Source organism: Eschrichtius robustus, chromosome 10, assembly GCF_028021215.1.
Source record: "Eschrichtius robustus isolate mEscRob2 chromosome 10, mEscRob2.pri, whole genome shotgun sequence".
Classification (NCBI taxonomy): domain Eukaryota; kingdom Metazoa; phylum Chordata; class Mammalia; order Artiodactyla; family Eschrichtiidae; genus Eschrichtius; species Eschrichtius robustus.
Genome location: NC_090833.1, coordinates 56,379,847 through 56,394,258, shown reverse-complemented (window position 1 = coordinate 56,394,258; position 14,412 = coordinate 56,379,847). Strand labels below are relative to the sequence as shown.

The window sequence follows — 14,412 nt, the reverse complement described above, 5'->3', positions numbered from 1 at the left end:
AATGTCAAATAACAAGATTGTTGCCTAGTAGAACAAAACACTAAAACCCATGTGAATCTCAGCAACTGAAAATTTGCAGTAGTTCAAGTATGGTGTACTTGCATTTTATTGAGTCAAAGTTAGAAATGACCCAAATTACAGTTCTATGATATGATTAAAAGAGAAAAACAGAAGAAAATACAATTATATTGTAAACTGGAATTGCGCTTATGAGTTGAATAAAATGTTGCAATAAAATTAACTGTTTTCATTCAAGAAGATCACATCTGTGCAGGAAAACATTTAGAAAAGAACAATAGGGCTTATGTAGTATAGCAAAGTTGCTTTCGGTACTTAGTCGTTTTCTCTTTTGAAAAAAAAGTAAATTTTAAGATGACTTTAGCCTACAAATGATTGTGAACTAAAATTAACTTTTAAGTATTTCTAATTAATTTTTTATTCCCTACATAGATTGTAAACTCTTGGAGGACAGGGTTTCCATTTTATAATTTTTTGTTGTCCCCATTAATTGTACTGTATCTCATGTTTGTTGAATAAATAAAAATTTATTAATTGATTTTGCTGATTGCAAATGGGGGGAAAAACATTTACTTGAATATGTTCCTTACTGGAAAATAGAGGTTATATGTATGTACATATTTCTTTTGTCTGGTTAAATACATGTTTTAGATTATATGTACTTTATGCTCAAATAGATTTCTTTAAGAATGTGGATTTATTTTTCCTGGTGATTGCTGATTGCACAAATGACTAGGTGCACTTTAAAGGGAGATGTTTACCTTGTTTTAAAACTGGTTATTGAATACTGCCAACGGTAGCCCATTAGGTGAGTGCAGAACTAAAGGGATAGAAGGAAAACCCTGTTTCCTAAGCTACTGAGAGGATTTTCACATTAGGTTGAATAAAGACCATAGTCTTCAGAGTATAGTTCTATGCAAGTTCCTGACTACAGAAGTCATTGTTAAAGGTAAGGTTTTTTCTTATGTAACCTCATTTTAAGTTGTGAATTAGATTTTAACTAAGCAGTAGTAATGTGACTTTTTTGCCAAATCTTACTGTAATAAATTCTGGTACTCTGCAACACATTGGAGATTATAATAGTTTGGTTCTTATAGAAAGAAAACACCATTTGTTAATATGTCTGTTACAGGTAGTTATAGTTTAATGTTTGCTTTTGCTGGGGCTTGTTTTGATTCATCATTTTTATTTGACTCACTAGAAGCCATCTGTTAGTTATAATTTAACTTTCAAGGTTCTATGTAATTTGGTTTTTGTTAATGAAGTGCTATAAACAGCATTATGAAGCTTTTCTCTTTTAATCTTGAAAGGAAAAAAATCCATATCTAAAAAAGCAATCACAAAGAAGAGGAAAACTGTCACAAAGTCACCTACTGTACCAGAATTTCAGGTAAATGTTTCAATTTTGTCTCAGTAATTTTTAGTTTAATTTTTTGTTTCAGTGTTTATATTGTTCCTCAAGAGATTGGCTAAATTCCGCCATAACACACGATACTTTTAATGAGATGTTTCCAACTATGACTTTTTCCCTGCAAGTGTAGACATAGCTAAAATTTAATCTGCTAGTATTTCAAAAATTTTTACCTCTCTTTTTGTCTCTTGATAGTCAAAGATCTCTGTGGTTTTCTGTACACTATACTGTTTTGTAGAAGTAGTTTAATAGAAATATATATATATGTATCAAGTAAATGTGTAGATGAAAGTCTTCCAAGAACTAACTATAATTTTTACGTGGTAGCATTGTGTAGGTAATCCATTTTATTTTCTTTTATTTGGGCACTATCAAAATAGTAGACTTATTAACTTAAAAAACAAAACTTTTAACACAGCTATATATGAACTTCAGAGAGAATATTAAGTAAAAGTTAATTGAATGGTTTTTTAAACCTTTCTGCAAAAAGAAAAAAGTACTTGTATGTACTGCTGTCTGATTATGTGAAGAGTTTTCTGTTTGTGGCTGATACTAGAATAAGCAGAGAAGTTCACCCTAGTTAAATAATACTTTTATTTTCTACTTTATAAAAGATGAGTTTCTACAACAAATGACTATTTCTTTAAAATTTTTCTTTGTATCAGCATGTCCAATCTATTTCTGGTTTAGGTCATAAAATTAACACTTAATTGCCAAAAAAAAAGTGATGTTAAAATGAATTTCTGTGAATCTCAACTAAAGAAGAAAGTAAAGGAGTAATAACTATGAAAATATTGATAATATGTAATGTGAGTTTAACAGTTACCTATGTCCAAAAGTGTAGACACATCTTTTTTTCAGTAAAAATTCTATTTTGGAAGTGTTTTTTATGGAAGCTACTAATTGGTAAAATTTAATACTTTTAAATGAACAGTAAAAGAAAATAGACATTTTTCTTTTAGTATTTTAGAATATTTTTCATGACATCCTTAGGGTGAATTACAACCATTTCTACAAAATCCTTTATATAAAGTAACCTTGGTTCCAGCATATTCAGTTAAAAACAAAAAAGTGTATTTACTGTTTACTTAGAGGCCTTTCTACTATTGCTTGTGTGTGTTATTTAATGCTATAATAGTATATTGTCATTCATTCTTCCACTGATTTCATGCTAGCCTTTGCTATTTCTCCCACTCAGTTTTTTCCTTATTCCCTCAAAGTATTCATCCTGGCAGTATGGATCTCAGAACAGGTCTGGTCCACTGTTGATATTCGCCTTCATCCCTGTATTAATGGATGGATTTTTATATGTAATAAGTGGCACAGACAGCATAGACAGTTTTTGTTTTGTTCTGTTTTTTAATTGCAGGTGGTATTCATTAGTGAGGCATGAAATCAACTTAGTGGATTGCATGACCAGCATTTCTTTTTTAAGCTAACAAAGTTAAAATAGAAAAGAAATTTTAAGAGTGTTTCAAATATAATAAGGGTAATATTATTTCATAAAACTTTGGTTTCCATTGTGTGTGTTTACTGACATGCAGTGTAAAATGTATTTTTGACCATGGGTTGGGGGCAAAAAAGTATGAAAAACACTGTCTTAAGTGATGTTTTTAGTTAGTTACCGACCATTTGCTTACCACTCAGAAACTTAAGGTCAAAAGTACATGTTTTTCTAGATTGAACTGTTTAAAATAAAGTGCTCTTCCTGGTTCTTAAGGTGTCCTAGAAAGAAGGCGGGGTTGGGGGTGAGAGAGGGGTGTGTGTGTGTGTGTTTGGCTAGGGTTGGGAAATAGACTTATGAGAACAGTGGTTCTTATGCCTGGTTTACAATTTAAATACCATGGTATTACTGAGAAAGAAAATTGACAGCTATTTCCCAGGAAATAGGTCATTTGCTTCAAATAAGCAAAGAATAGGACATAGTATTAGTCACTAGTAAACTTTATTGTTACATGCAAAACTTATAGTTTTGCCTCTCGTAATAATTCTATGTAGTTTGTTTCTTTAATTATTTGAAAGACTCCTACACATAAGAAGACTGGTTATTATATAACAAAGAACTGAATTTATTTCCTTCTCAAAAGCTCTAGCAATATGACATTTAGCACCTCAGAAACATATCCAGGAATTAAATTGTGTGAAATGTTCTTTTTTGTTGTTGTTGTTGTTGTTGTTGTTGTATTTAAGTTCTGGTGAATTAAAAAAGTGAATCCTGTTTTGACCTCAGCTACTTTTTAATTTGATAGTGGTTGTTGACTTTTTAAAAACTAGATCAAACCTATAAGCCTGTTTGCTTCAGGAAGAATCCGTGTTTATTTATATACACAACTAAAATATCTATACCTCAGTGTAAAAAAATAATCATCCCACCCCTATTTAAAGTATACACTGTAAGCAGTCAAAGACCTATTGTATTTATATTTGTGTATATATTATAATGGGACGAACCATATCTGTACCAGTTTTTCCTAGGAGTTACATCAGTGGTTCTCAAACTTTAAATAGTATAAAAATAATCTGATACTTTTATTAAAAATGAAAAATCCTGGGTTTCATCCTCTAAGGGTCCATCCTTGATTCAGTGGGTCTAGGTGGATATCAGTAATCTGGATAGTGCTTAAGCATATGGATTCTGGAACCAGGCTACTTGGGTTTGAATGCCATCTTAGCCCTAACTTGATAACCTTAGGTAAGTTACTTAACCGCTCAAAGCTTCCAATTCCTCATCTGTACAATGGAATAATAATAGTTCCCACCTTATAGGATTGTTGTGAGGATTAAATGATAGAACTTACTGTTTTATTATCTTATTTATTTTTTCAAATAAGCATGCAAGATGCTTTAGACAAAAAATACTGTGTTTATGAGGAGGAAAATCAATTAAGAGTTGGTTTAAGAGCATCTATTACTGACCTTTACCACTTTTTCCAGGAACTTAAGACCTTGAAATAAGTCTCAGATTTGGTCATATTTTATAAATCATGAAATTTCATCATTAAGCCTACAAGTATTTGAAAAGTGAAAAACTGGGTAATATTATTTGCATCATTGTGTTTTATTAGAGGGAAAACCTATGCTTAGCCCTCCCTACTCTAGCGTTATGTCGGGTTATACATTTGGCATATAGGGGAACTCGTCATGTTTTTTTACTTAGCAATAATTGCAAAAAGTTAGAAAATATTTTTATTTTTAGTCTTTAGCATGTTGGTGATATAAGCTTTTATGTCAAATTTAACAGTTACAGATTACTTTGTTAAACTGACTAAATTATTTTTTGTTTTTCTGTGTTTTATAATGTAAGATTTTTAGATTGAAAAGTGAATATTGATTTCCTTAATAAAGTTAACTTTTACCCAGAAGCCTTTTAATTTGTTTAATATTTGAGAGAGAAATCTAACATTATGTGAATTCTCTTTTTGTACACAGTTATAACAGAGTCATAGGAAGTATTCTTTATATATATATATTTTTTTAACATCTTTATTGGAGTATAATTGCTTTACAGTGGTGTGTTAGTTTCTGCTTTATATCAAAGTGAATCAGCTATACATACACATATATCCCCATATCTCCTCCCTCTTGCGTCTCCCTCCCACCCTCCCTATCCCACCCCTCAAGGTGGTCACAAAGCACTGAGCTGATCTCCCTGTGCTATGTGGCTGCTTCCCACTAGCTATCTTTTTTACATTTGATAGTGTATATATGTCCATGCCACTCTCTCAGTTCGTCCCAGCTTACCCTTCCCCATCCCCATGTCCTCAAGTCCATTCTCTACTTCTGCGACTTTATTCCTGTCCTGGCCCTAGGTTCTTCAGAACCATTTTTTTCTTTTAGATTCCAAACATATGTGTTAGCATATAGTATTTGTTTTTCTCTTTCTGACTTAGTTCACTCTGTATGACAGACTCTAGGTCCATCCACCTCACTACAAATAACTCAATTTCGTTTCCTTTTATGGCTGAGTAATATTCCATTGTATATATGTGCCACATCTTCTTTATCCATTCATCTGTGGATGGACACTTAGGTTGCTTCCATGTCCTGGCTATTGTAAATAGAGCTGCAGTGAACATTGTGGTACATGACTCTTTTTGAATTATGGTTTCTCAGGGTATATGCCCAGTAGTGGGATTGCTGGGTCATATGGTAATTCTGTTTTCAGTTTTTTAAGGAACCTCCATACTGTTCTCCATAGTGACTGTATCAATGTACATTCCCACCAACAGTGCAAGACAGTTCCCTCTACTCCACACCCTTTCCAGCAGTTGTTGTTTGTAGATTTTTTGGTGATGGCCATTCTGACTGGTTGGTGTGAGGTGATACCTCATTGTAGTTTTGATTTGCACTTCTCTAATGATTAGTGATGTTGAGCATCCTTTCATATGTTTGTTGGCAATCTGTATATCTTCTTTGCAGAAATGTCTGTTTAGGTCTTCTGCCCATTTTTGGATTGGGTTGTTTGTTTTTTTGATATTAAGCTGCATGAGCTGCTTGTATATTTTGGAGATTAATCCTTTGTCAGTTGCTTCATTTGCAAATATTTTCAACCATTCTGAGGGTTGTCTTTTTATCTTGTTTATGTTTTCCTTTGCTGTGCAAAAGCTTTTAAGTTTTATTAGGTCCCATTTGTTTATTATTTTTATTTCCATTTCTCTAGGAGGTGGGTCAGAAAGGATCTTGCTGTGATTTATGTCATAGAGTGTTCTGCCTATGTTTTCCTCTAAGAGTTTTATAGTGTCTGGCCTTACATTTAGGTCTTTAATCCATTTTGAGTTTATTTTTGTGTATGGTGTTAGGGTGTGTTCTAATTTCATTCTTTTACATGTAGCTGTCCAATTTTCCCAGCACCACTTATTGAAGAGGCTGTCTTTTCTCCACTGTATATTCTTGCCTCCTTTATCAAAGGTGAGGTGACCATATATACGTGGGTTTCTCTCTGGGCTTTCTATCCTGTTCCATTGATCTATATTTCTGTTTTTGTGCCAGTACCATACTGTCTTGATTACTGTAGCTTTGTAGTATCATCTGAAGTCAGGGAGCCTGATTCCTCTAGCCCCATTTTTCTTTCTCAAGATTGCTTTGGCTATTCGGGGTCTTTTGTGTTTCCGTACAAATTGTGAAGTTTTTTGTTCTAGTTCTGTGAAAAATGTCATTGGTAGTTTGATAGGGATTGCATTGAATCTGTAGATTGCTTTGGGTAATATAGTCATTTTCACAGTGTTGATTCTTCCAATCCAAGGACATGGTATATCTCTCCATCTGTTTGTATCATCTTTAATTTCTTTCATCAGTGTCTTATAGTCTTCTGCATGCAGGTCTTTTGTCTCCTTAGGTAGGTTTATTACCAGGTATTTTATTCTTTTTGTTGCAGTGGTAAATGGGAGTGTTTCCATAATTTTTCTTCAGATTTTTCATCATTAGTGTATAGGAATGCAAGAGATTTCTGTGCATTAACTTTGTATCCTGGAAAAAAATAAATAACTAAGTAACACTTAACTTGCAACAACAACAAAAAATTTGTATGCTGCTACTTTACCAAATTCATTGATTAGCTCTAGTAGTTTTCTGGTAGCATCTTTAGCATTCTGTGTGTATAGTGTCATGTCAGCTGCCAACAGTGACAGCTTTACTTCTTCTTTTCTGATTTGGATTCCTTTTATTTCTTTTTCTTCTCTGATTACTGTGGCTAAAACTTCCAAAACTGTGTTGAATAACAGTGGTGAGAGTGGGCAGCCTTCTCTTGTTCCTGATCTTAGAGGAAATGGTTTCAGTTTTTCACCATTGAGAACGATGCTGGCTGTGGGTTTGTCATATCTGGCCTTTATTATGTTGAGGAAAGTTCCCTCTATGCCTACTTTCTGGAGGGTTTTTATCATAAATGGGTGTTGAATTTTGTCAAAAGCTTTTTCTGCATCTATTGAGATGATCATATGGTTTTTCTCCTTCAATTTGTTAATATGGTTTATCACATTGATTTGCGTATATTGAACAATCCTTGCATTCCTGGGATAAACCCCACTTGATCATGGTGTATGATCCTTTTAATGTGCTGTTGTTTTCTGTTTGCTAGTATTTTGTTGAGGATTTTTGCATCTGTGTTCATCAGTGATATTGGCCTGTAGTTTTCTTTCTTTGTGACATCTTTGTCTGGTTTTGGTAACAGGGTGATGGTGGCCTTGTAGAATGAGTTTGGGAGTGTTCCTGCCTCTGCAATATTTTGGAAGAGTTTGAGAAGGATAGGTGTTAGCTCTTCTCTAAATGTTTGATGGAATTCGCCTGTGAAGCCATCTGGTCCTGGGCTTTTGTTTGTTGGAAGATTTTTAATCACAGTCTCAATTTCAGTGCTTGTGATTGGTCTGTTTATATTTTCTATTTCTTCCTGGTTCAGTCTCAGAAGGTTGTGCTTTTCTAAGAATTTGTCCATTTCTTCTAGGTTGTCCATTTTATTGGCATAGAGTTGCTTGTAGTAATCTCTCATGATCGTTTGTATTTCTGCAGTGTCAGTGGTTACTTCTCCTTTTTCATTTCCCATTCTATTGATTTGAGTCTTCTCCCTTTTTTTCTTGATGAGTCTGGCTAGTGGTTTATTAATTTTGTTTATCTTCTCAAAGAACCAGCTTTTAGTTTTATTGATCTTTGCTATCATTTCCTTAATTTCTTTTTCATTTATTTCTGATCTGATCTTTATGGTTTCTTTCCTTCTGCTAACTTTGGGGTTTTTTTCTTCTTCTTTCTCTAATTGCTTTAGATGGAAGGTTAGGTTGTTTATTTGATATTTTTCTTGTTTCTTGAGGGAGGATTGTATTGCTATAAACTTCCCTCTTAGGACTGCTTTTGCTGCATCCCATAGGTTTTGGGTTGTTGTGTTTTCATTGTCATTTGTTTCTAGGTATTTTTTAATTTCCTCTTTGATTTCTTCAGTGATCTCTTGGTTATTTAGTAGTGTATTGTTTAGCTTCCATGTGTTTGTATTTTTTACAGATTTTTTCCTGTAATTGATATCTAGTCTCATAGCGTTGTGGTCGGAAAAGATACTTGATACGATTTCAATTTTCTTAAATTTAGCAAGGTTCGATTTGTGACCCAAGATGTGATCTATCCTGGAGAATGTTCCATGAGCACTTGAAAAGAAAGTGTAATCTGCTCTTTTTGGATGGAATGTCCTATAGATATCAGTTAAGTTCATCTTGTTTAATGTATTGTTTAAAGCTTGTGTTTCCTTATTTATTTTCATTTTGGATGATCTGTCCATTGGTGAAAGTGGGGTGTTAAAGTCCCCTGTTATGATTGTGTTACTGCCAATTTCCCCTTTTATGGCTGTTAGCATTTGCCTTATGTATTGAGGTGCTCCTATGTTGGGTGCATAAATATTTACAATTGTTATATCTTCTTCTTGGATTGATCCCTTGATCATTCTGTAGTGTCCTTCTTTGTCTCTTGTAATAGTCTTTATTTTACAGTCTATTTTGTCTGATATGAGACTTGCTACTCCAGCTTTCTTTTGATTTCCATTTGCATGGAATATCTTTTTCTATCCCCTCACTTTCAGTCTGTATGTGTCCCTAGGCCTGAAGTGGGTCTCTTGTAGACAGCATATATATGGGTCTTGTTTTTGTATCCATTCAGCCAGTCTCTGTCTGTTGGTGGGAGCATTTAATCTATTTACATTTAAAGTAGTTATCAATATGTATGTTCCTTTTACCATTTTCCTAATTGTTTTGGGTTTGTTATTGTAAGTCTTTTCCTTCTCTTGTGTTTCCTGCCTAGAGAAGTTCCTTTAGCATTTGTTGTAAAGCTGGTTTGGTGATGCTGAATTCTCTTAGCTTTTGCTCATCTGTAAAGGTTTTTTTTTTTTTATTAACATCTTTATTGGAGTATAATTGCTTTACAATGGTGTGTTAGTTTCTGCTTTATAACAAAGTGAATCAGTTTTACATATACATATGTTCCCATATCTCTTCCCTCTTGTGTCTCCCTCCCTCCCACCCTCCATAGCGCCCCCCTCTAGGTGGTCACAAACCACCGAGCTGATCTCCCTGTGCCATGAGGCTGATTTCTCCGTCAAATCTGAATGAGATCCTTGCTGGGTAGAGTAATCTTGGTTGTAGATTTTTCCCTTTCATCACTTTAAATATGTCCTGCGGCTTGCTCTGGCTTGCAGAGTTTCTGCTGGAAGATCTGCTGTTAACCTCATGGGGATTCCCTTGTATGTTAATTATTGCTTTTCCCTTGCTGCTTTTAATATTTTTTCTTTGTATTTAATTTTTGATAGTTTGATTAATATGTGTCTTGGAGTGTTTCTCCTTTCATTTATCCTGTATGGGACTCTCTGTGCTTCCTGGACTTTACTGACTACTTCCTTTCCCATATTGGGGAATTTTTCCACTATAATCTCTTCAAATATTTTCTCAGTCCCTTTCTTTTTCTCTTCTTCTTCTGGGACCCCTATAATTCGAATGTTGGTGCGTTTAATGTTGTCCCAGAGGTCTCTGAGACTGTCCTCAATTCTTTTCATTCTTTTTTCTTTATTCTGCTCTGCAGTAGTTATTTCCGCTATTTTATCTTCCAGGTCACTTATCTGTTCTTCTGCCTCAGTTATTCTGCTATTGATTCCTTCTAGAGAATTCTTAATTTCATTTATTGTGTTGTTCATCATTGTTTGTTTGCTCTTTAGTTCTTCTGGGTCCTTGTTAAACGTTTCTTGTATTTTCTCCATCCTATTTCCAAGATTTTGGATCATCTTTATTATCATTACTCTGAATTCTTTTTCAGGTAGACTGCTTGTTTCTTCTTCATTTGTTTGGTCGGGTGGGTTTTTACCTTGCTGCTTCATCTGCTGTGTGTTTCTCTGTCTTCTCATTTTGCTTAACTTACTGTGTTTGGGGTCTCCTTTTCACAGGCTGCAGCTTCATAGTTCCCATTGTTTTTGGTGTCTGCCCCCAGTGGCTAAGGTTGGTTCAGTGGGTTATGTAGGCTTCCTGGTGGAGGGGATTAGTGCCTGTGTTCTGGTGGATGAGGCTGGATCATGTCTTTCTGGTGGGCAGGACCATGTCAGGTGGTGTGTTTTGGGGTGTCTGTGACCTTACTATGAATTTAGGCAGCCTCTCTGCTAATGGGTGGGGTTTTGTTCCTGTCTTGCTAGTTGTTTGGCATAGGGTGTCCAGCACTGTAGCTTGCTGGTTGTTGAATGGAGCTAGGTCTTAGCGTTGAGATGGAGATCTCTGGAAGCACTTTTGCCATTTGATATTACATGGAGCTGGGAGGTCTCTGGTGGACCAGTGTCCTGAACTCGGCTCTCCCACCTCAGAGGCACAGGCCTGACACCCGGCCGGAGCACCAAGACCCTGTCAGCCACACGGCTCAGAAGAAAAGGGAGAAAAAGAAAAAGAAAGGAAAATAATAATAAAATAAAATAAAGTTGTTAAAATTTTTAAAAATTATTAAAAATAAAGAATTAAAAAGTCATAAAAAAAGAGAGAGCAACCAAACCAATAAACAAATCCACCAATGATAACAAGCGCTGAAAACTATACTAAGAAAAAAAAAAAAAAAGGACAGACAGAACACTAGGACAAATGGTAAAAGCAAAGCTATACAGACAAAAATCACACAAGCATACACATGCACACTCACAAAAAGAGAAAAAGGATAAAAAAATATTTATCTTTTGGGAAGTCTGAGGTCTTCTGCCAGCATTTAGTAGGTGTTCTGTAGGATTTGTTCCATATGTAGATGTATTTCTGATGTATTTGGGGGGAGGAAGGTGATCTCCACGTCTTACTCCTCTGCCATTTTGAAGGTGCCAGAAAGTATTCTTAAAGCTTAGTTTGTCAAGTCTCAATAAGATAAGTCTTTAAAATAATTTAAAAGCCTTAGTTACCATGACTCTGCTTTTTGTTGGTAATCAAAATCTTTCATGTCATGTGTACTTGTTCCTATTCCATATGTGTGATTTATTCGAAAGGCTCCTTTGCAGAGGAAATCCAGAATCCAGCTGTTGATTAAGACTTACATAGTAGTATTATTTTTAAACATAAGCATAAACTCACTGATCCAACATACCTCTGAAAAAGCTCTATTTCTCCATTTAACCAAGGGAGAAACTAAGGGATATGAAATAAAGTACTATCTTCAATGTGACAAATTGGGACCAAAATTAAAATTAGATTTTGACTGCTTCACTGAGTTAAGGACCTTTTGATTGTATTGTTATTTTGAATTGCTACCTTTTTTCTTTAAAAATATTTTTCTTTACACATCCTTATCCTTCTCATTTGTTCTTCATGCATGTGAAATGTATCCTAATAAAATGAGTATTTTCAACTTCAGCTTTTTGTTTCACTTTTAACATCATGGGGTTTTACTTTCCCCTTAAAATTTTTTCCATTTTTATATATAGTACATTGAGAGAAACATCAGGCTTTAATCATATCATATAGTGGTATAAAAATGTTTTAACTTGTTAATCATACTTACTTGTCATGTCACACATGATATCTTCATTTGCAGGTTTTGAAGTAGTCATTATTGCTGATAATGATGATCATAGAAGTGAGAAGGAATTTTCCTGTCCTCATAGTTTTAACAGATGTTAATATAATTTTATTTTAAATATAATATAGATTTTGAATTTACACGATGCATTTATTGTTTTACTTATAATTTTTTAAATAAATTATTGGAGTGTTTTATTAGAATGGTAGTAAATGTGATCCATTTTATTTGGACCTGTTCATTTTGACTTTGCATTGTTTTCCCTTTGCTTTTTAATGTAATTACTATATTCTTTTACTTTTGTATGCTACCTTACTTGTGTCCTTTTTGGAATCAATAAAGTAAACACCTCTCAAACCTATTGAGTTTATACCCAAAGGGCATAATATCTAGCTTGAAGTAGTGATGAAATAAGAAATAATTTACTTTGTAATTTTTCTGAGATATGGTCATGGAGTTCTTTCAATCTCTACAGGACCTCCCCTCCCCCACTGTATACACACACTTCTGCTTCTTGAGTTGGAGAGAGGACCTTTTAATATTTACCATTTAATAGGGGTGAAAGCTTAGGTATAATTTAATCCCTAAAACTATAATACATGTTCAATTATTGTTAGTTTTTTTGTTTTATTTTGTTTAGAGGGAACCCTTAAAGAATATGATCTAGTAGGAGGAGGAGGAGTCCTAGGTTCCATGGTTTTCTCTATGAGTGTGTCATCTTAGGTTACTTTATCTCTGTTAATTTTAACTAGCTTGTATATGAATTGGAGATACACCTTTTTAGCCTTTGCCAAGGTTTGGACCAAATTACATTTTTTGGGCGGTTCCTTTCAGCTCTAAGATTTATGATTTTGTGACTCTCTCATGGGTTGCATCAAGTGAAAGGTTAATTTGAGGGAGAGTGTGACATCCTTGAAGATGTACTTCTTGGGGGATAAAACTCTTCTTCTAACCTCTGCAGTATGACTGAAAACCTTCTCTTATGAGTGTTGGTAGTGTGACCTGACTGTAATCCAAGCTGCTATGGAGCTTTCCTTTTCACCCCTGGAAGCACCGAGCCTTAGATATTTTTTTCAAATTTAAGGTAACGAGGAGGTCTTAATAAGCTGTTTTGCTTTGTTCAAATAATGCATCTGTTCTCCTTATTGAGGTGAACATTTCTTATTGGATTGATTGTATTTTTAAAAGCACCATTTGAAAATGAATTGAGTTTAAAGGCCACACATATGCCTTACTTTGTAGAGAGAAGGAATAGAGTGTATATATGACAGAATTGGCATAAATCAAATTATTTTTCCCTTGATATCAGTAATAAAATTAGAATTATGTTCCCATACAAGAATTTTCTAATATCTTAACTTGACTGTATATTTTGGGTATATATATTAGGTATTGCATATATATGTAGAGAGAGGTATATAAAGAGAGTATAAATTGTCATGTAGATATTAAGTCATTTTAAGATAACTTCAAAGTAAATATTGCTAAAAATATTTTGACCCTCAAATTCAACAAAATTTATGTTTGAGTCATGTCATTTAAGAAACATTTGTCTTATCATTGTGCATTTAATTCACTATTCCATCCCCTATTTGGAAATTAATTAATCTTTTTGAATTTTCATACTCATTTAGCTCCATACTACCAGCATGTTTCCATAGCCATGCAGATTTGTAATTCATAATCATTTAGTACATTATTGCTTAAAAATGTGATCTTCAGACCATACCTGGGAACTTGTTAGAAATGCAGAATCCTATGTCCTGCTTCAGACCTACTAAATCAAAAACCTCCTTTTAACAAGATTCCCAGGTGATTCTTATGCACGTTAAAGTTTGAGAAGCACTGATGTAGTACAGCTTACTTATAGCTCTTAAGCTGTGGAAATCATTCCTGGTTTGACTTCAGAACTGTGGTATCTGTTCCCTTAAACGGGATATAAATATTTGCTTGCTAATTAAAAGATCTTAAATTTTTTAGGGTGTGTTCAGGTGTAGGGGTATATGTTTTCATTGTTACCATAAGTTTCTACAATGTACATGCAAAATGTACCCTTACTCCATGTGTAATGAGACAGCTGAGATGCAAGTGAAAATTCCTCTGAGCTTTGCCATATGTGCAAATGAGAAATCCATGGTGTGCTATTGACTAATACATCAAGTTCAGTGAAAAGGGTGTAACCATCTGCAAGCTCTGTGGCAAATTTGACATGGTAGTCATAATAGCAGATTATACAATGGGAAGTTTAGTTCCCATTGAGTACTTTCTAGAAACGTGGTGTAGGGCCAACGTGGTTCTGAGGCTTTACTGATATAACAGAAGTTGAAGACATTATCTAGTTCTAGAGGCACTTATATAATTAGCTAGTCCACTGCTTAACCATCAGCATTTCTTCCATAATTCTAGATTTGGCAAATGGAAATGTGTAGTGTGTAATAAATATCAGCTGCACTGTCCTGCTACATCATTGCATACTGTTTTCTACT

The 14,412-nt window shown here is 34.1% G+C and overlaps 1 protein-coding gene across 3 annotated transcripts in view; it reads left to right on the top strand.

Annotated features, from left to right (window-relative positions):
- Window positions 1-14,412, top strand: part of BRD10 (bromodomain containing 10) — a 104,056-nt gene that overhangs the window by 62,699 nt on the left and 26,945 nt on the right. For all 3 annotated transcript variants that reach the window (XM_068552693.1, XM_068552692.1, XM_068552691.1), the window contains one exon: window positions 1,329-1,408. In XM_068552693.1, coding sequence (XP_068408794.1) covers window positions 1,329-1,408 — 80 coding nt within the window. The remainder of the gene's footprint in view (window positions 1-1,328; window positions 1,409-14,412) is intronic.